Source organism: Dromiciops gliroides, chromosome 5, assembly GCF_019393635.1.
Source record: "Dromiciops gliroides isolate mDroGli1 chromosome 5, mDroGli1.pri, whole genome shotgun sequence".
Lineage (NCBI taxonomy): Eukaryota > Metazoa > Chordata > Mammalia > Microbiotheria > Microbiotheriidae > Dromiciops > Dromiciops gliroides.
The window spans coordinates 198,271,836-198,293,351 of record NC_057865.1 but is presented as its reverse complement, the minus strand read 5'-3'; the positions used below and the strand labels follow the sequence as shown (position 1 = coordinate 198,293,351).

At 40.4% G+C, this 21,516-nt stretch overlaps 1 protein-coding gene across 5 annotated transcripts in view; it reads left to right on the top strand.

The window, feature by feature from the left end:
- PRMT8 (protein arginine methyltransferase 8) overlaps positions 1–21,516 on the top strand; it is a 172,204-nt gene that overhangs the window by 104,822 nt on the left and 45,866 nt on the right. For 4 of the 5 annotated variants that reach the window (XM_043969035.1, XM_043969038.1, XM_043969034.1 and 1 more), the window contains 2 exons: positions 12,122–12,264; positions 13,063–13,150. In XM_043969035.1, the coding sequence (XP_043824970.1) occupies positions 12,122–12,264; positions 13,063–13,150 (231 nt within the window). The remainder of the gene's footprint in view (positions 1–12,121; positions 12,265–13,062; positions 13,151–21,516) is intronic. The other variant, XM_043969036.1, reaches the window with a different exon arrangement.

Below are 21,516 nucleotides of genomic sequence, written 5' to 3'. Positions count from 1 at the left end.
TAGGTTCTATATCATAGAAGAAACATTGATGAACTGGAAAATATACAGAGTATAACCAGCTAAAAGGAAGTGGGGATGCTTAGCCAGGAGAAGAAAAGAGTTGGGAGGGAGCATGATATCTACCCGTAAGAGTTTTATGGGTTGTCATGTGGAAGGGGGATCAGATATGATCTCTTTGATACCAGGTAAGCAATAGGTAGAAATTTCTGGGAGGAAGATTTCATCTCAACATAAGGGAAACATCTTAATACTTAGAGCTACTCCAAAATAGAGGTGATTGTTTCATGAAACAGTGTCATTGAAGGCTGGATAAACCAGAGACTAGATAACCACTTAGATTTATGTTTGGGATAGGGATTGGACTAAAAATGACCTTAGGGGTCCCCTTCTACTCTTCAATTTGATGATTCTCAAAGTTTTTGATTAATCTGTTGCTGTACACTTGACACTTACTAGCAGTGTGACCCTGGGCAAGTCACTTAACCCTCATTGCCCTATAAACAAACAAACAAACAAAACATAATCTGTTGCCGGCTTAATTAGTGAAGGAAGGATTGGGAGTGCTATTTGGGGCAGGTGTGGTGGGAGAGGTTAAGAGAGGAAAGAAAAAAAAAATTCCAGAGAGTTCAGGTCAATTGGAAAAAGCCACACATGAACAATAAGATAGCTAACACTGTAACAAAACTCATGTGCTTCTAGGCAAATAGTGAGTATATTTTTAATTTCCCTCTTTTCTGTGCAAGCCACAAAATGTATCATATTTTTAAAAATATAGAACTGAGTTTCTCTGTGCATCCTGACCCATGTATGATTCAGACATAGAAAGTAGAACTGAAACCTAAGTCAGAGATAAGATGATAGAACCAAATGGGCCCTTTAGAGTAGCTGTCCAATGCCTTCATTTTCCAGATAACTAAACTAATGGGCCAGAGAAGTTACATAGTTTGCCCAAGGCCACATCCATACTAAGTAGTAGTATCAGGAACCACTTGACCTCTCTGATTACAAATAGCATGCTATTCTGCATGATTTAAAGAGTTTTCCAAACCCTATCAACCTAGGACAACCTTTTTTTGCCCCGCAAGTTTTGTCCTACACTATTCTTCCATAGAAGTTTATACCTTTAGACTTGGAAAGGAGCTCAGAGATAATAGTATCATAGTATGTATGTGTGTGTATCTATGTACGTATATACACACAGATACAGTGTATATATACATGTATGTATATGTATATTTATAATATGTGTATGTGTGCATATATGCATAATATATACATATAAAAATACACAAGTGTGTATGTGTATTTATAATATGTGTTATATACAATATATTATGTATGTGTGTATATATGTGTATACACACATACATGCATACATGCATGCATGGAAGGAAACCTAAAGATCATCTTTTCTAGCCTTCATCTGACAAATGAAGAAACTAAGGCCCAGAGAGTGAACTGACTAGGTCACAATCACACAGCAAGTTCGTACCAGAACTGGAAGTAGAATGAAACTTTCCTGATACCTGGTTCATTGTTCTACCACTTCTGGCTCTGGGGAAATCACGATTTGGGTTTGGTTCCCCCTTTAGCAATCTGTTCAGTCCACATCTCAGCAATAACTCAAATCATTCTCTGAGAGGCCCATAAATAACCTGACAGGAAAATTCTAGCTTGGACACAAATAAGACAATCCCTAGATGTAAAAGCAGATAATTCCTATCCCTGGCTTCTCTGCTAGAAAAAGAGAACTCCAACTCTTCTTCTATGCTCTGTGTGGCCAAGCTTATGGAAGAAGGGGTATTCTATATTGAAAAGGCTTTTTAAAAAGAGGTTTCATGAGAGGAAAACCAATTTTATATTCTATCCATGAGGGGGAAGGAGTGGTAATTCATTCTCTACTTAAATATTTTTAGTGAAAGGAAACTCCTGCTTCCTAAGGCATCTCATTTCAGTGTTGGACAATGTTAATCACTGTGTCTCCTTCCCCTCCCCTTCATGTTGGGTGCAAATCTCCCCCTTCTTTAATTTCCATCCTTTGGTTTTAATTCTGCCCTTTGTGACCAAAGAAAATGTTGACTCCCCTTTCCACAAGACAAATCTCCAAATATTTGAATATACCTATCATGTCCTCCCTAAGACTTCCTTCCCCCAAGATGAACATCTCAAATCCCTTTAACTATTCTTTATAGGGCGTGGTTTTGTGTCCATGCAGAATCCTCATTGTTCTTCTCTGGATAGGCTCCTAATCCATCTCTAGACCTCACCTTTATCTCCTATTTCACAGAGCATCAAAAGCAGATGATCAGATGATGAAGCTAGATTGGATTATCTCCTTATTGGTGTTCTCCATATCTCCAGTGAAGTAAATACATGTTCAGGGTATCTGTAATGGATGGCCTTTCAGCACTAAATCTAACTGATTTATGGGCAGCAGACAACCATTGTTCTGGCAATTGAAATAATCTCTACCATCCTGCATGGGCAAATTTTCATACTGGGACAGTGGGTGGATCTTTCTAAGGAGTAGGACTTCAGTCTCACTTTTGAATATGAATCTTGCAAGAACTGACGGTGACATTTTTAATTTTATCACTGGTGGTCTAGGGTGACAGGGGAAGGGGAGGAAAGTAATGAAGACAGAGGGAGGAGACTAGAGACCAAGATGAGTATTTTTGGCAGTGAAACCAAGAGGCAAGATGTGACTTAAACTTACAATGTATCAACTCCAATATGTCTCTCTTAGGTGGGACAATAGAGTAACTTCAGATGGCCACAGGAAAATGTCCTCTCTTTCTGATAGTAGGACAATAGGCTTGAACAATGCTGAGCCACACAGGTTTGCAACTATCCCTTTAAGAAAATAGAAAGATCCATTTCTTCATAATGCCCAGATTTCTACAGTGCCAGAAAGAAACCCCAAACCAACCAATCAACCAACACACAGGCTCACACTCCACTCAACCAGACATTCAATGTGCTTCTTTGAAGGAATGGGGAAAATTTCCCAATTTACAGTTTATTCTTCCCTACTGAGTTTTTAGTTATGATTAATTACTCTAAAGTATACAAATAAGGGTCCTGTCATAGTCATTCAGACAAACTTTCTATCATTCTTGTAGTATAAAACTATGTCCATACAATGACCTTAATCCAAACTTGAGTTGACATTTTAGTGGGGGAAGGTTGAGATGGGAAGGCAGCTCTCTTGTACCACAAATCCTTCCCAACCTCCCCATTTCAACAGCTGAAGGACCCTGTTTACCCATCCGCCACTATCCTACCCTAATCAGCAACTTGGTAACACAAAAAGTGCAATTTTTATTTCCCATGGATGAGAAATTCTTCAAGTCAACCAATTGCCAAAGCTTTGCTAAGTGTTATAACTATTCCAAACTTAATTGGGAGAGAATAATACTGGAAGAAAGATCTGTATTATACTGATGAAGTCAAAACATCAAGTCTAAGTTAAGTTGATTAGAGGATGAAAGCAAAACATAAATAGGTGGTCAGAAGACCTGGAACCTGGTTCCTATTCTGTCACTAGCTTTGTGACTTTGGACAAGTCATTTCCCCTCTTAGACACAATTTCCTCACCTATAATATGATCAGGTATGCTATTGTGAGAAATAATTCATTTGGACCCCCTACTCTATTCCAATCAGTATTAATCAGTTTGATATGGTTCCATAGAGGTAGTGATTATAAGTTTTATATATTAGGCCATGCCTGTTTTACATATTTGGGTATCAGACCCTATACAAGGTCCTGAAAGAAGGAGGCATCTCAGATTGTGACTAAGGTCTAAGGTCCATTTCATTAGAGGGGACAATGGACCCTTTAATAAAGTTCCATTGGCTCAGAGCTCTGCCTCAGTCTCTTTTATTGTAGGTTAGACAATTTTAATCTCCACAAAACCTCATGATCAGTCTTGTCTATAGGTGGCGGGGTGGTCCTGTAGATAGAATGCTGGAAGGCCTGAGTTCAAATCCAACCTCATATGATGAACTAGCTATATGACCCTAGGCAATTCATTCTCATCTCCATTTGCCCCAGCTTCCTCATCTGAAAAATAGGGATAATATTAGCACCTACTTCCTAGGGTTATTTTGAAGATAAAATGATAAAACCTTAAAGTGCTATATAACTGCTTATCATCACCACCACCAACATCAACACCATTATCTCTGTTTCCTCATCCACTATTTCCAGTCAGTTGCCAAGTCTCATTGATCCCTAACATCTCTCCATCTGTCCTCACATCTGTAAAGTGCTTAGCACAGTGCTTGGCACAGATAGGTGCTTACTAAATGCTTGTTGCCTTCCCCCTGTTCTCACCACTCATAGTGCTACTACTCCAGTTCAGGCTTTCACTAAACTATTGCAGGATAACTAGTCTCCCGACTTTAAATCTCTCCTTTAACTTCGTCCACAAGGCTGCCTAAGTGATATTGCTAAAGCACAAGTCTGACCATGTTGCTTCCCTATTGCCTTTGGGATAAAATACAAAGCCCTCCATTTGACTTTTAAAGTCCTTCATGTTCTGGTTCCAGCATAACTTTGCAGACTTATCACACATTGGTCTTTTTCACACACTTTACATTTCAACCAAATGGTCGGTCCTATTTTCTGTTCCTTGTGTATGCTATTCCATCTCTCACCTCTGGGCTGACCCAGCCTCATAGGTTGTTCCTCATGCTTGGGGTGCAATTCTTGGTCACCTCTACCTCTTAGATTCCTAGCTTGCTTTCAAAGTTCCAGTGCCACTTTTTATGTGTGGCCTTTCCTGATTCTCCCAGTTACTCAGGTTCCTTGAATTACTATTTATTTATCTTGTGTATATTTTGTATTTGTGTTGATAGAATCTAAGTTCCTTAAGGATAGAGACTGTTTCATTTTTGTCTTTATATCTTCAGAGTCTAGTGCGGTGCCTGGCATACAACAGGTGCATAATAAATGCTTGTTAACTAATTGATTTCTGAGGTAACACCTCACACTTATATAGTACTTTGTGGTTTTTAAAAATGCTTGCTTCAAAGATTATTTTGCATAACCAAAATTACATGAAATAATAATAATTTTGTGCTATCATCACAAAATTCAGGACTAAAACTCAGGTCTTCTGACTATAACCTAATGCCCTTCCTACTATGCCATGAGACCTCTTATTCAGTAATTTTATGGAAGTGCAGCTGTGTGATGATACTATACTAAACACTAATAATATACTAATACTATACAATATTTAGAAACCATATTTAGAAAGGGGATAAGGGAGAATTTAAGTTAAAAATAGAATATAGGGGGCAGTTAGGTGGCACAGTGGATAAAGCACTGGCCCTGGATTCAGGAGGACCCGAGTTCAAATTCGGCCTCAGACACTTGACACTTACCAGTTGTGTGACCCTGGGCAAGTCACTTAACCCTCATTGCCCCCCCCCAATAGAAATTAGATCCCCTTCTCTTTTCTGTGCTAATTTTCCTCCCCCCAATCAATGAATGAGTTTATGGATCTGCTCACATTGGTCTCAATTAAATATGAATTTTGGATTCACCTGCATAAAACACTTCCCTTCCCCCCAGGCATTCTTCCTTCCTGTGAAGAAGCCATTCAGGGCTAAGAACTGTGTCATTTTAATGTGTAACATCTGCGTGGGTTCCTTCATTATTGTTCCCAAATACTGATATTGTCACATGGGAGGGTACTGGAACCAAAGCTGATGTTATGTTCAATATTTCTCGGCCTATTTGAACACACATCAAAAGCTGTCTTTGATGCTGGTTGTTATGTGTTGGACATGACTATAGCAGAACTGGGTCCTGAATGTTTGAGGTGGAATGTGTTGAAATCAGACCATTGAATGGAATTGTGAATGGGATTAAAGCTCTCAGGGTTTGAAGGCATACCTGCCTACTTCTCCTGCCTTAGAATCTATTCTCTCTCCATGTTGTCTCAACTGAAAGTTTGGAACCTCTATTCTAGGGACTCAGTACAAACTGCCAGGGTTTGAACTAAGATGCTTCCATACCTATCCCACCCTTAACCTTGCCCACATACAACTGGGTCTCCAGACCTGAACACACTGTGACTCATTTGCACTCTTACTGCTATTCTCATTCACAATCCTGGTCATCCATACCATTTAATACTCCACTTTCAACCCACACCATCACAAGCGCTGAGGGTGGCCATGGCTCAATTATGTCTGACAAGGGATCGCTTGAATCAAAGGTACATAGCTGCACTTTTTAAGCAGCTCCAGAAATGGCTAACATAACAAAGAACTTCAAAAAGCTACAGACTCCCAACCTCTTCCTCAAACAGCTATTGGCTTTTCAAATCGGTCAGTTTAGTAGTATGCTCCTGTTTCTCTCCCTTTTTCCCATAGTGAGTTGGGGTGGTTAGTACCACCTCAGGGGGCCTGTATGGGAACTCTCACCACCTTCCACTTAACATTTGGATGCACTAATTGTTTGCCTGTTGTTTCCACCATTATAATGGGAGCTCCCTGAGATCAGGGACTATTTTTGCCTTTCTTTGCATCTCTAATCTAGAACATAGGTACAACTTAATAAATGCTTGTTGATTTGAATTGACTCCTTCTATTCATTTCCCCCTGCCGGTGAATCTCATGTTCAGCTTGGGTGAAAGTTTTCTCATATTTGCACTTTCATTGGGTGCCTTTTTTTTTTCATGGCAACACGTTTGGTTCCTTAGTTCCATTTAGTTTTGTTCTTCGTACTGTTTTCCTGTTTCCTCTGAGCTTCAGTTACCTGCACATTCTTTACTTCTCTCTCTCTTTTATTTTTGATGAGGCAATTGAGGTTAAGTGACACTTGCCCAGGGTCACACAGATAGAAAGTGTCAAGTGTCTGAGGATGGATTTGAACTCAGGTACTCCTTACCCCAGGGGTGGTGCTCTATCCACTGTACCACCTAGCTGCCCCTTTGCTTCTCTTTTAGCGAGTTATGCTTGTGCTTGCCTCTGCTATTTAGCTAAGGTTTGGCTCCCATTGCTTTGTACTCAAATTACTTCCACAGTCTCTCATTTTCAGCCAAGGGTCATTCTTGCTCCCTTCTCTAATTCAGAATACTGTTCACAAGCAGTTCTTCACAATTTTCCTCTTGAGTACCTTGTTGTTTATCCAGCTGTTACTGGGATCTACCAAAAAGTAGCCACAGTCATCCTTTTATTCACTCCTTGTGTGGAAGTCTATCTAGAGCAGGGCTTCCTACATTTTTGTCTCATGCCCCTCTTTGGCAGACTGGCGAAGCCTATGCACTCTCTGGATAATGTTGGTTGTTTAATTGGAGGAAATGCTATGTTCCAGTTAGAAGGCAGTGAAAATAAAGATGTATTTTTTTTCCTATCAATGTTCATGGACCCACTGAAATTTATCCATCAACCCTCCAGGGGCCATGGACTTGATCTAGGGTCCCTTCAATTCAGATGCAGGTCTTCCCTTATTCTCCTCCTCCCAGGATATAAAAATATCCATTTCCAATCGAAATCTCATTTTAGCTGCTGCTTACCTCTACCCTCTCAAAAACCATGGAGTTGGGCTGTCATTTGTTATAGGGGAATAAGAGGAAGAACTGCCAGACTCATCCCTCTGAGTTCTGCAAGAGGGACTTTACTTGAGTTTCAGTTCAATAATTGGTCATCATTCAATAATTCAATAATTAATCAAACACTTATTAAGTACCTACTATATACAAGGCATTGTGCTAGACACTGGAGATATAAAACCAAAAATGACATAGTCCCTGCCTTTTAGAAATCTAGCTTCTCCTGGGGGGATATAACATGCACATAGTTAAATAAGTATGAGATCATTGGAAGAGGCTGAAAGCACCTTAGTGCTAGGAGGGATCAGGGAAGACTTCAAGGAAGAGGTGGCATCTGAACTTAGCTTTGAAGGAAGCTAGGGATTCTAAGAGATGCCATTTAGAGAGGAGAACATTCTGGGCACGGGAAACAGCTTGTGAGTAAGTACACAGAGAGGAGACAGAATGCTAAGTTCAGGGAACAACAGTGTCATGCCAAACAGCAGGAACAGGAAAGAGACAAAAGACAGGAAGTTAAGAAGAAACTTGGGGTGGGGGGGAGGTGCACTTTACTGGAATAATATGAAATGTCAGGAAAGTTGGGTTGGACCAAGACTACAAAGAGCTTTAAATGTCAGGTTGAGGATATTGTATTTTCATCCTAAATCAAAGGGGAGCTCCCAAAGATTTCCAAGCAGGGAAGCAACATGATTAAGTTTGTGTCTTATGAATGTGATTTTGGCAACTGTGTGGTGGATAGTTTGGAGAGGGAAGAGACCAGAAGTAGGGAAATTAATTAGGGGACTATCACAATAGTCCAGGCCAGAGGTACTGAGGGTCAGAATTAGTGTAGTGGCATATGGGTGGGATTTGAGAATTGTGGTGGAGGTCTTCTGTTAAGGCAAAGGTAGAATTGCCTATACCAATAAGCCAACAAGAGGCCCTGACCTCTCATGAAAATATGGGGCATGTTCAAAATGGCTTCACCCTGAGGATTTATGGTCTTTGTCCTTGAAAACAAAGATATTGCTACTACTTTAGTGGCTCCTGTTTTTCAACCATGGCTCAGATTCCAAAACACTGGAATGTCTGTGGGTGCCAAGTAGCTCCCAACTGCCTAGGTTGCAGGCTAGCCTGGCTGTTGAAAAACACTTCCATTGGCTCCTGTTTCTCCTGAAGCACTGCCACCTGGGAAGTAGTCTATGTTCTGGCCCAGACTCATCTCTGCTCCACCAGTTTCCAAATGGCCAACTGACAGTATCACAACTGTTCCTGTTGGCTCCCTTACTGGAGTCATCAGACCCTTTATGGAGACAGGGGAAGGGGAAGGTTAATTGCCTCCATGGCAGAGCTGGTGATGAGGTTGTTCTGGACCATTTGATCTCAAATCCACCTGAGCTCTATATCTGTTTGTGACCTACCACTCCCCAAACTCTTCCCCTCCTTGGGGGGGATGACTGGAGGCTCAGAACTGTGCCATTTAGACATGTGTTTGCCAGGGATTTTTCATTATTGCTTCCCAAATATGGCTGTTTTTACATAAGAATAGTAATACTTCTACTCCCAGCACTCCGAGCTTTATAAAATCTCTGACCTCAAAGCATCAGTCTCTCTTAGCATCTTCCACTTCCTCTCTAGGATCCACTATCCTCACTCTCATAACTCAGGGTGCCAACTACCTACACTTGGAGCTCAGTATGAGCTGTTCTAGTCCTTGCATTTTTACCTCTGGGTTCCATAGTTGGACAACCTGCACTTACCCTAGGAGGGGGTGGGATGGGGAAATGACCTTCACATTATAGGCTATCCTGACTCCCACTCATTGACTCAATCACATCCTCCCTCCCCACCCCCTTCACACTGCCCTTTACCATACCAGTGAATACCTAGTTCTTGGCTCCCTCTCACAACCATCAGGGGCTGAGTCTACCACTGATGCCCCATATTCAACTGCCAGTGCCCAAGACCTATTTTGATGATGGCTAAATAACTTAGGAGAAAGAGGACCTAATGAAAGGCTAAAAGCAGCTGCCTTCCCTGACACCTTCCCCCCACAGGTCTTTGTATTTCAATTCTGTGGTTCTCAGGGTTTAACAGAAGAATGCTCCAGTTCTTTTCTTCTCTCTTCTGCACTGTATTGTTGGTAAGATATGGTAATAACTGACATTTATAAAGCATTGTAAGGTTTGCCGAGTACCTCATGTGCATTAGATCAATTTTGTTAGATATTTTCCAATTACATTTTAATCTGGGGGCCCACTTGGGAGTATTGTGTGTCACATTGGCCTACAGGCCATGTTTTTTGACACCTCACATTAAATCATCTCAATTAGTCCTCACAACAATCCTGTGAGAGTCATTCTACAGGGATTATCCCCATTTTACACATGAGGAAACTGAGGCTCAGAAAGTTTAAGTGATTTTCCCAGGGTCACACAGTCAGTAAATGCCAAGGGGAGGATTTGAACCCTGGTCTTCTTAACTCCGACTCTAGTGTTTAATTTATGATTTCGCAATTCTGAGTAGTAGAAGTTGTATTTAGCTCATAGATTCTTTTTACTTTCCTGCAAAGACAAAATACCCCAATTACTGGTATTTGCTGCAAATGGTTTCTATCTATACAGGGATCTGAGCAATTGTGAGAGTGGTCAGTCAGTCAGCCCTAGCTCTGGCCCTGGGTGAATGCTTATTGTGTGTAATACCATGTTCTGGACATCATGAAGGGGATGTAAGGGCAGGAAGGGGTCTCACCACATAATTCAGGCCAGCCTATATCCCTATGCCTCCATCTGGCTCTTCTGAGTTTCACAGGTAGCCTTTAGGGTATCAATGAGGCATTAGTGCAAATGTCACTAGACTTGGAGTCAGAAGCCCTTGCTTCCCATTCCCTCTCCCTCTCAATTTCCTTATCTAAAAATGATGGGGTAAATTATTTGATCTTTATGGCCCCTTCCAGCTCTTAAGCTCCATAATTCTTTTTTTTTCTAAGTGTTATTATAATTTGGAAAAATTATGTTCACAAAAAAGACAAAACAAGCTCTGCAGGTAAATGAATAAATGGATAAGTCCTGTAAACATTTGATTGTTCTGTTTGGAATAATAAATCGATTAGGGATTTATATCCTTAAACTCATTTGAACTGTCCTTTGTCAGTGATACTTGGTCATGTAAATGGTTCCCCTGAAAGATGTCAGAGCTTACTTCAGTGTAGTCTTAGTGGCCTATCCCTGGAAAACCTCCCCCCAAACGTTGATGAGAGGAGACACCCCATTTTAACTTCTCTGTTTTTTTCTCTGATGCCTGTGGTTGGATAAGTAGGGAAACGATCTAATGATAAGCAAGAATGGAGTTAGGTAAGGATAAGCAAGAAGCTTGAATACATCTCATCCTATGTTCCAAGTCCCCAAATAAGAGTGGATTGTATTGGTCTGTGCTCTGTATGGTGTATATCCTAAAGGAAGCCACATTGCATACAATTTTATTAAGTTTTTACAAGAGTACTCTTCTCATGATTTATCATAGCTTTAGAATAGATCCTAGAGTCTTGAAGGCTATACCAACAGATCATGGTGCCTGGCAAGTTCCACCATGTTGGAAAGGCATCGAATAAGCTCTTAGCCACAAAACTGAGCCTTCTTTCTGAGGACCAGCTTAGCTAAGGAGAGAGACTCTTCACCAGTAGGCTGGCCACCAAAGGTTGAATTATTTGGCCAATCCATAAAACAAAGAAAAACAATGATAAAGTTCTTTTCCCTTTACAACCTTCTTTGTCCTTGCTGTGATGGTGACAAAGTGACAGAAAGGAGGAAAACCAAACTCTGTTTTTTTAGAACTTTTAGACTGTCTATAAACATAAGCTTCCATATTTCAAGTAATTTTGAGACCGACACAGTGCAGAGTCCTAGGGATCTGCAGCAGCACCCTCTTGCCTCTAGGATAAAATCCAGACTCAGCCTTCCCCTTCAAACCCTCCACAGTGTGGGTCCCATCTTCCTTTCCTTATTTATTTTATATCATTCACAGGAGGACATGGGCAAGAGTGATAAGGCATGGATGGACTGATCCTTTTGCAAGGGGAGTACTCAAATTGAGGAGATCCCTGAAGCATTGAAGTCTAAGCATGTTGCCAGCTCGCTAGTAATTCTAGCTGTCCAAAAGTTGAATGGGCTCCCTTGGGAGGCAGCAGGTTTTTACTTATTGGAGTAAATACATGAAAAAAATATTGGAATAAATACAGCTGGATGAGTGTTCATCAAGCATATTATAGTAAGAATTCTTATAAAGGTGGTAGTTACAGTAGATCACCTCTGAGATCCCATCCATCTCTAAGATTCTATAATTTTATGGGTTGTGTGACTATGATCTAAAGCAACACATCTAAAAAGTATTAGTCCCCCCAAAGCAAACTGAATTTAGGTGGGCTGGGGTCATGATGCATAACAAATCAGAGGGGAATCTTTTCTGGGGAGAGCCAGCCTTGACACAGACACCTACAGTTCACCAGTGGGGTCTTCTGCAACTAACTTCCTAGGATTTAAAAAGATTCTTTCCTTTTTTTTTTCCTTCCAACAGTCATCACCATATTTAAGGGTAAAGTGGAGGAGGTGGAGTTGCCGGTGGAAAAGGTAGACATCATCATCAGTGAGTGGATGGGTTATTGTCTTTTCTATGAATCAATGCTTAACACAGTGATCTTCGCCAGGGACAAGTGGCTGGTAGGTGTCCTGCATGTTGCCCTCCTTGTTGGATTGCTGGTTGACCCAAAGCTGAGCCTCGGTCCTTTGACTAGAGAGAGGCTAGACCCTCTTGCACCTCTGCTCATTGGGACTTCCTAGATGCCTCAAGCCAGAAATGCTTTTCAGTGGTTACCTCATTTGACCCCTATCCCTGGAGCAACTTACCTTCAGAGAAGGTGGACGTAATACCACATAATAATACCTATGAAGTCCAATAAAATATCTAACTATTTTTGTAGCTGGAAAGTTTGCCTGTATGTTTAGCCCTGGCCACTTTTGTTGAAATCAAAACATTTCACTTAGTTTAGATAAAAGTCAAGGCAGCAAGTATTAAGTATTAGTTATTAAGTATCCATAGATCCTGAGTGGCATTATTAAGTACTTCTGACCTCTGCTTTCTCCTAGTGAAAAAGCCTCATTTCCCCACCTTGGCCTTATCTTTGCCCTCCCCTTCTTCCTTCCATTGCTCTCCTCTTGACTCCCTCCAAAGTCACCTCTTCTAAAAGTTCTCCAGGAAGAATTAAGCAATAAACTTTGTGCCTGGGGATGGGGAAGGTGAGGATGAAGAGGAGCCTGTCTAGCTGGTGACAATCATCTGGTGCATGCTTTGCCCCAAAGCTCCACTGAAGGCCATCACTGTCCTCACCACCGATCAGGAGAGCTTGAAGCATTGACAGTGGGGGTGCTTCATCTAGTTCTTCTCTGTGCAGTTCAAAATGTGATGTCTTTGTCAGGTGAATAGATTACGAGATCCATTTCCCCACAATTCATCAACAGAAACCTGGAGGGCTTATGTTTCCAGACCGGGCAGCTTTATACATGGTAGCAATTGAAGACAGACAGTACAAGGACTTCAAAATTCACTGTAAGTAACCCTCTGCAGTCCAGAGGGTTTTGTTTTCTACTTATGGAGTTTCTTTGATGGCCAGGCCAGAGCCTCTCATTCTATGACAATGGCCTGGCCTAGTCCCAGGGACTGACTGGATTAATTGCTGTTGGGAATTGCTAATAGAGTAAGCACTTTAGCAGGTTCAGGGGTTAATATGTCCGTTCTTTGGTTTGGGGGATTTGAATTAGAGAAGAGACTTATCTTTACCATTTTCTTTCTCTTTCTCTGTCTCTTTAAATTGCTCTCCCCGATACTATGGATGAGAAATCATTGAAGAGTTTTTAAAGCACATTGCTTATATGTTTTTTGAATCTAAATAAATGAACCTTGAATGAATGAACAAATAAAAGGATAAGTGAGTGAGTGAATGAATAAATGAATGACTGTGAACAAATAAACAAATTAATGAATAGAAATGAATGTGATAAAAAATGATTTGAAGCAGATGAGGCCTTCAGAATTGGTAGTGAACCACAGAAAAATCATTGGAGATAGAAAGCTCCAAATGCTCTCACTAACAATGGATGTCTGAACCAGCAGTTTCTTACCTTTGTTTTGTAATATCCCAATGATATCAATGGGATGTGGCAAAATTCTTAAAACAGTGTTTGTTGTAATTTCTACTCTTTAAAACATCTTGATATCAAGTAGCTCTTTGTGGCCTGGGAGAGCCTGATTAAAATGACTCTTCCTTTTCTGGTAGTAGAAATCACGTATCTTTATTTTTGAATGTATAATATTGTATCAGCATGGACTTGGGATCAAATTTATGGGGTATTTTTTTGGTAATATGTAAGCTCCACAACAGTGAGAAACTAGGATCGTCTAAAATTAATTCAGCTCTAAATATTCAGTGATTATTGTGATAACAGAAACCTAGACAAATCACATCACAGAAAAGCATTTAATTGGAACAAGGAAGTGAAACAAACATTAGAAAGGTTCTCAGAAACTCTTCCCCTGAATGATGGCATTCATATTCTCTGTTTCTCTTTTCATTTATTTATTTAGTTATTTTTGCAGGGCAATGAGGGTTAAGTGACTTGCCCAGGGTTACACAGCTAGTAAGTGTCAAGTGTCTGAGGTTGGATTTGAACTCAGGTCCTCCTGAATTCAGAGCCAGTGCTTTATCTACTGCACCACCTAGCTGCCCCCATTATAATACCCTTTATCCAGGTCCTCACATACATCTGGGAGAAAGCTACAATATCTTGACAGCTTTGTTGGCTTCCTCCCCCCTTCATAAATTGGTTGCCAACCTCCACACACATGACATCCCTTCAAATTGTACCAGATGTGCACACTAAAGGCCAACCTTTCATTTCAACAATGACCTAGAGAACCTTCTGCATTCATGTTCTCCAAACCCACTGCAGGTAGATTATTGTTTCACTTCCCCAGCCTCAGTTTTCTCATCAGTAAAATAAGGGGATTGAATTAAGTGGCCTCTGAAGTTCCTTCTACTTCTAGATAAGGATCTATCATATTCACAGACTCAATAAAAAAAAAAAAAAGGCTTTTCCTATGGGCCATCATCAAGTACTGGCTATCCATTTGTATCTAGCAGTTTGTCCTTTCATGGAGCTTGCTTCTTAGATTCTCCATTACTCCTGTATTCTTGCTTAAAAGGGAATTCCCAGGGGCAGCTAGGTGGTGCAGTGGATAGAGCACCAGCCCTGGAGTCAGGAGGACCTGAGTTCAAATCTGGCCTCAGACACTTAACACTTACTAGCTGTGTGACCCTGGGCAAGTCACTTAACCCCAATTGCCTCACTAAAAAAAAAAAAAAAAAAAGGGAATGGGAATTCCCCTTGTGTCCAACAGGTGGTTGAGATAGATCATCTTTTTTCATAGACCCAACCATTCTCCAGGACTGTTCTGTAGGCAAGCAGATTAGCCAACCTTTCAACTACAGGCAGGAGTTCTCTATCAACCTATTTTTTGCATGTTTTCCCTGGACACCAATATTTCTTAGTAGGATTTTATCCTCTAGCTAGCATTCCTGAGAGTAAAGTCTAACCTATCTAGTGTCTTTCTTTTTGAGATATTCTCAATTGATAGTTCTTCCTTACTGTAATCCAATCTCTTAACCAAGTGACATATACTTGTAGTGAGTCTTCATAACCTTGCCATCTTCCAAAATTCCAGAGCACAGATCAATAGGCCCAAACATCATCAAGTATGAAATGAAGTTTGTGTTGCCATTCCTGGTGACATTATATGTATGTACCCAAAGGCCACATGCCTAACTCCAACTTAACAATAATGATGTCAAAAAATAGAATCATTTTACCTTTTTGACTTTGTTATCTTCTTCTGAGGGTGTATTTTGATCTTCGTTGTCACCATATAAACTTTCTGTGGTCATAGTTGTTTTTTTCCTGTTTGCTTATATTCCCAGCCTATTTCTTGACTTTTAACTCTTTGTTAAAGTGGAGCACTGCCTTACTAGCTGTGTGACCTTGGGCAAGTCACTTAACCCCCATTGCCCTGTCCCCCCAAAAAACAAAAATAAAGTGGAGCACTGTTTCCAGGGTGAAGAGAACACTATCCCAAGCTTCAGGGGATTTGTGAAGTTGTTTCCAGAGATATTTCTAGGGATTTGTAAGTTTTTAGTTCTTCCTAGGTAGTATGATTTAAGTTACTCTCCTGGCCTGCTCTCTGGTCTGTAAGCAACCACAGGCCTGCTTTTCTTCCCTGGAAATATGAACAGAGTCCTTCTCCACTGTGACCACAAACTCCAGTATGCTTGTGCTCCTCCCTGGCCTGGGATTGCTACCCAAGACTGAGACCTGGATGGGAGTATGGGCAAAACAACAGAGTCCTTTCTCAGTGCTGGCAAAGAGATCCCTAAAATCTTCTTCTGGTCAATTGCTTGACCCCCTTATCATCTGTAGGTTAAGAGTTCCAGAAGCAGTTGCTGTTGCTGCTGATTCAGAGGCTCCCAAGGCCTGTTCCTGGTTTTCTGTGGCTGGGGCAAGGTCTATACTGGTATAGCCTGACTGCGCTCCACTCTCACCCCAGGTACAACAGACCTTTCTTGCTGACCTTCTAAGTTGTCTTTGGCTGGAAAATTATTTCACTCTCTTTTTATGGGTTCTGACATTATTTGAAGGTATTTGGAGGGGTCTTGGGGAGAGGACAGGCAAGTAACTGTATTTCCTCTGCCATCTTGGCTCTGCCCCCTTCAGATTTTTTTTTTCAATTTTACCTTTTTAAAAAAATACACAGAAGAGAACAGAAAGAAACACAGAGAAGCAGGATAGCTTTGAAAGTAACACCTTAAGCAAGCAATGTGAAATGGAAATTCATGGTTTCACATAAAATTCTCTTTTTTCATAGTCTGCTGTGTATGGAAATGACCTTTACTGGTGTGTAAATTCAGAATAAAGAAATGATAAGAACAATTATAAAAATCAGCACTGGCAAATGTGTGAGGCTTTAAACCATGTCATTAAAGGCTTGCTTTCATTTCTTGCTTCAAAAATTGTCAAATGGGGTCAGCTAGGTGGTGAAGTGGATAAAGCACTGGCCCTGAATTCAGGAGGACCTGAGTTCGCATCCGACCTCAGTCAGACACTTGACACTTACTAGCTGTGTGGCCCTGGGCAAGTCGCTTAACCCCCATTGCCCCACCAAAAAAAATAAATAAAATTTTTAAATTGCCAAATGAGGGCAGCAGGTTCAAGACAGGTTGTCTCTTTTTGCCTTTCAATTTTTGTTTCTTCCCAGTCATTTATTCATGGGTGATATGACTGTGACATTTGGAAATGTAGGCATAGTTCTTTGTAAATTTCTAGTAGTAGCCATCAAATCCTGCAAAAGTCTTTAACTTCACAAAATTCTTGGGATATGGCCATGGTAATAAGTATTTCTGTTTTCTTAGGTTCAATATTCCTTCCCTGATGAGATAGTATGTGACTTAGGTGCTTGACAGAGATTCGGTGGAGTCAACTGAAATCTTTAGACTGACAGCTTCTTAGATAAACTACAAACTCTTTTGGTATTCAGCATCCTTCACAGTTTGGCTCCAGACTACTTTTCCAGACTCATTACACATTACCTTTTTATATGGTATGTATTTCTCCCAAACTGGCTTACTTACAATTGTGTATACCCAACATTCCTTCTTTCATATCTGGACCTTTGCACAGGCTCTCCCCATCCCCAACGCTGAGAATGTGCTTCTTCCTCACTTCTGCCTTTAAGAATCCTTCTCTCATATCAAAAATCAGTTCTAGCTCCACCTTCTACATGACACTGTTCCCGATCTACCCAGATGCTAGTGACACCCCACCAAATTATGTTATATTATTATTTGTTTATTTTTGTATGTACATGCTGTTTCCCCAAATGGAATTTAAGCTCCTTAGGGGTAGGTGCTTAATAAATACATAGATAGACAGACAGACAGACAGACAGACAGACAGACAGACAGACAGACAGACAGATAGATAGATAGATAGATAGATAGATAGATAGATAGATAGATAGATAGATAGATGTTGATTTTCATTGCCTTCTGCTGTGGAGATTTGATATTGTCCACTTTACAAATCTAGTACTGAAAACCACTGGCTTTTTAACAAAAAAAGCTAGGGCATCTCAAATTTCTAATATGTCATCTTGAACTGCTTCAAATCTCTTTTTGAAAGTCTGATACTCTACCTTATCTTCTGTATTTTCTTCTGCATTATCTTATTGGGTGAAGTATTGGATCTCACTCCTAGGGTCTGAAATGTAGGTCCTAATGGTTAAGGTGTATATTTCTTCTATATACACTGGCAAGTACAGGCTTCCATTTTCAGAATAAAATTATAAAATCATTCATTGTTTGTCCTTTGTTCTCTTTTTTTTTGGTGAGGCAATTGGAGTTAAGTGACTTGCCCAAGGTCACACAGCTAGTAAGTGTCAAGTGTCTGAGGCCAGATTTGGACTCAGGTCCTCCTGAATGTAGGGCTGGTGGTATCCACTGTGCCACCTAGCTGCCCCTTTTTAGATATATTTTTTTGCCAGGCAATGAGAGTAAAGTGACTTGCCCAAGGTCACACAGCTAGTAAGTGTCAAGTGTCTGAGGTCAGATTTGAACTCAGGTCCTCCTGATGCAGAGCCGGTGCTATCCACTGTGCCACCTAGCTGCCCCTTTTTAGATATTTGGGGTTTTTTTTGCCAGGCAATAAGGGTGAAGTGACTTGCCCAGGGTCACACAGCTAGTAAGTGTCAAGTTTCTGAGGCTGGATTTGAACTCAGGTCCTCCTGAATGCAGGGCCAGTGCTATCCACTGCACCACCTAGCTGCCCCATGTCCTTTGTTCTCAAGGAGGACAAAATCATTAAGTAAGCTTTGCCTGGGTGTTTCCCTGGGACAAATAACTCAATTACTTCTAACTGAACCATGTAAAATTAGTGAAATTCACTTCTGGGCTGAGGAATAAAGACTGGATATGTGATTGCATCTACATAAGGAACCCTTGAGTGAGGAGACTCCTTCTGTGCATGTATATTGGCATCCTCCCTGCAACTTACAGTTTGTAGAAAATACTCTGGAGGACTTAAAGTTCAAGTGACTTGCCCAGAATCACACAGGCATTACAAGTGAGAGGTGAGACTGGAACCCAGATCTTCACAGTTCTGAAGTCAGCTCTCTGTTTACTGTGCCACGGCTGGGCTGAGACAGGTATGAAATGCTTAAATCGGATAGAGCTAAGTATCAGTCTGGTCTCACCTCAACAAATAGCCTTAGTACCAGTAATTTTGGTATCGTGAAATAAATGTTGATCTTAGAGTCCACCAAGCCGGATTGGAGTTCTAGCTCTGCCACTTACTAGCTCTATGACTGAGTAAATTAGTTAAACTTTCTGAATCTCAGTTTCCTCATCTATTAAATGGGGATACTTACCCTTTTTGCCTCACAGGGTTGATATGAGGAACTCACTAAAGGACTATTTGGTTGCCCACACTTAAATAGTTTCTAACTGTTGGGGATAGAATTTGAACCCAGATGTTTTGATTCCAAATCCATTATTCTTTCCCTTAATGCATAAAGTCTCTTGGCAAAAGGCAACTATACAGAGCAGAAGAACTGCTGGGGTCAGTGACTTCCAAGGATCACAGAATTAGAAGGGATCTTAAAGGTTTTATTCTAGTTCACTCCCTTAATTTTTTAGAGGAGGAAGTTGAAGTAAAGAGATTTGCCCAAGGTCACAGAGTAATTGGCTCTAAGACAGACACAGTGAAATGGGAAAATGTACAAGCAGTTGAATAGTAAATATTGACCCAGTGTATACAAGGAAATTACATTCGTGCCTCACTATGAAGTTATTGTTGGTCCTTAGGGTGGGGAAGGGTTTGTATTGTAGGTGACACAATGCTGTAAGACAATGATTTTGATGTTTTGTTCATTCATCAACTATTTACTGAGTACATGCCACATTGAGCATATAATGTTGCAATAAATCACTTCCAATGAGTTTCAAGGCAAATTCAATCTAATGCATTTCAGTTCATAAGTACAGCATCATGCCGGTTATGTGCAAGGTGCTGTGTGGGTAAGGATAGATACAAAGAGAAATCAGGCAGGGTCCCAGACCTTAAGCTGCATACCGTCTAGCCTGGGGTGGGGCTCAATAATATGGCAGACACAAATGATTACAATACAAATACTATATCAATCAATAACCATTTATTAAGCCTCCTTTGCATATAAGACATCGTTCTAAATGCTGGGGATAAAAAAAAAAAAGGCAATGGACAATCCCTACCCTCAAGGGGAAGACAGCATCCAAACAAACAGGAAAGGAAGAAATTTACATGATAACATTATTACATATTTAAAGGGAAAAGCAAGCTGTACATAATAGATTTGCAGTTTCATGTGCAATCATTTTTAAAATATATATATGTTATGTGATGGAAATGCTTGTTATAGTCTATAAATTAAAAAAAATTAAATGCTAAAAAACAAACGGAGCAATCTAGATACAGGAAAAAGAGGAAATTCATATAAGTACCAAAAAGTACAGAGTGCTAAGGGATCAGATAATGGTAGATGGGCTGAACTAGGTTCATCCAGGAGGTGACATCTGATCTGGATCTTGAAATAGACACATTAGAGAGGATTGTGTTAAAGGAAAGTGCCAATGTATTTAAAATGTAATAAGTCAGTCAGTCAGTCAGTTTTGTTTGTTTATTTTTGTGGAGCAATGAGGGTTAAGTGACTTGCCCAGGGTCACACAGCTAATAAGTGTCAAGCATCTGAGGCCATATTTGAACTCAGGTCTTCCTGAATCCAGTGCTTTATCTGCTGTACCACCTAGCTGCCCCCTGTCAGTCAGTGTATATATAAGGTGATGAGTGAAGAGCAATCACTCTGGGCTTCAGTTTAGACAGGCCAGAGTCAAGAGGAAGTTGTGACCTTCCACGTAGCAATACAGGGTCATGGACCATGTGGCTCATTCAATCTCTTTTTCTTGCAACCTGCCCCACTTATAAAACAAATTTAAATGAGCTCTTCTGAATGAGCTTTTCAACACAGCATCCTCATCCCAGGATATCTGCCATAAAACCAGCTGTGTTTTCTCTCTAATTGCGCTTTTTTTTTTGCGGGGCCATGAGGGTTAAGTGACTTGCCCAGGGTCACCCAGCTAGTTAAGTGTCAGGTGTCTGAGGTCAGATTTGAACTCAGGTTGTCCTGAATCCAGGGCTGGTGCTTTATCCACTGTGCCACCTAGCTGACCCCTAATTGCTATTTTGAAAGCAGACCTCTACTCAGGTCCTCTTCGAACATTTCCACATGGTATGAGGATGACTTTGGGCTCTCAAAGGCTATGGTGGCAAAGCATTTTCTCCAGCAGCTCCTACCCAGCTGGCAAAGCTTCCAGCGTGGGACTGCCAACTGTGTCTGTTTTCTAAGAACCAAGTCTAGAAAAGTTCATCACCAGAGGGTTGACTATAAGGAAATGGGTTTTTGTTAGCCACAGTCACTAATGAAGACAAAAATGAAATAAAATATCCTTGAAGTATTGAAAATTATATGTAACATTAATTGATCAAGGACCATATAAGCAGGGATGTGCTGATAAATGTTTAACAACTGGCTCTCTGAAAAAAATGTACACATGATACATTTTAAAATTTATTCTGCATTATTAACATTTTCTCCAACCAGACAATTAAGAAAACAATAAATCAAACCTGATTCATAGCATTTGCTAATTTTTGTGTAAGTACCTAAATATAAGTAAGTATAAGTATTTTTGTATAAGTACCTAAGTATTTTTTGTCTAAGTACCTTAGTATGAGTAAGCATAAATATTTTTTATATAAATATCTATTTGCTAATTC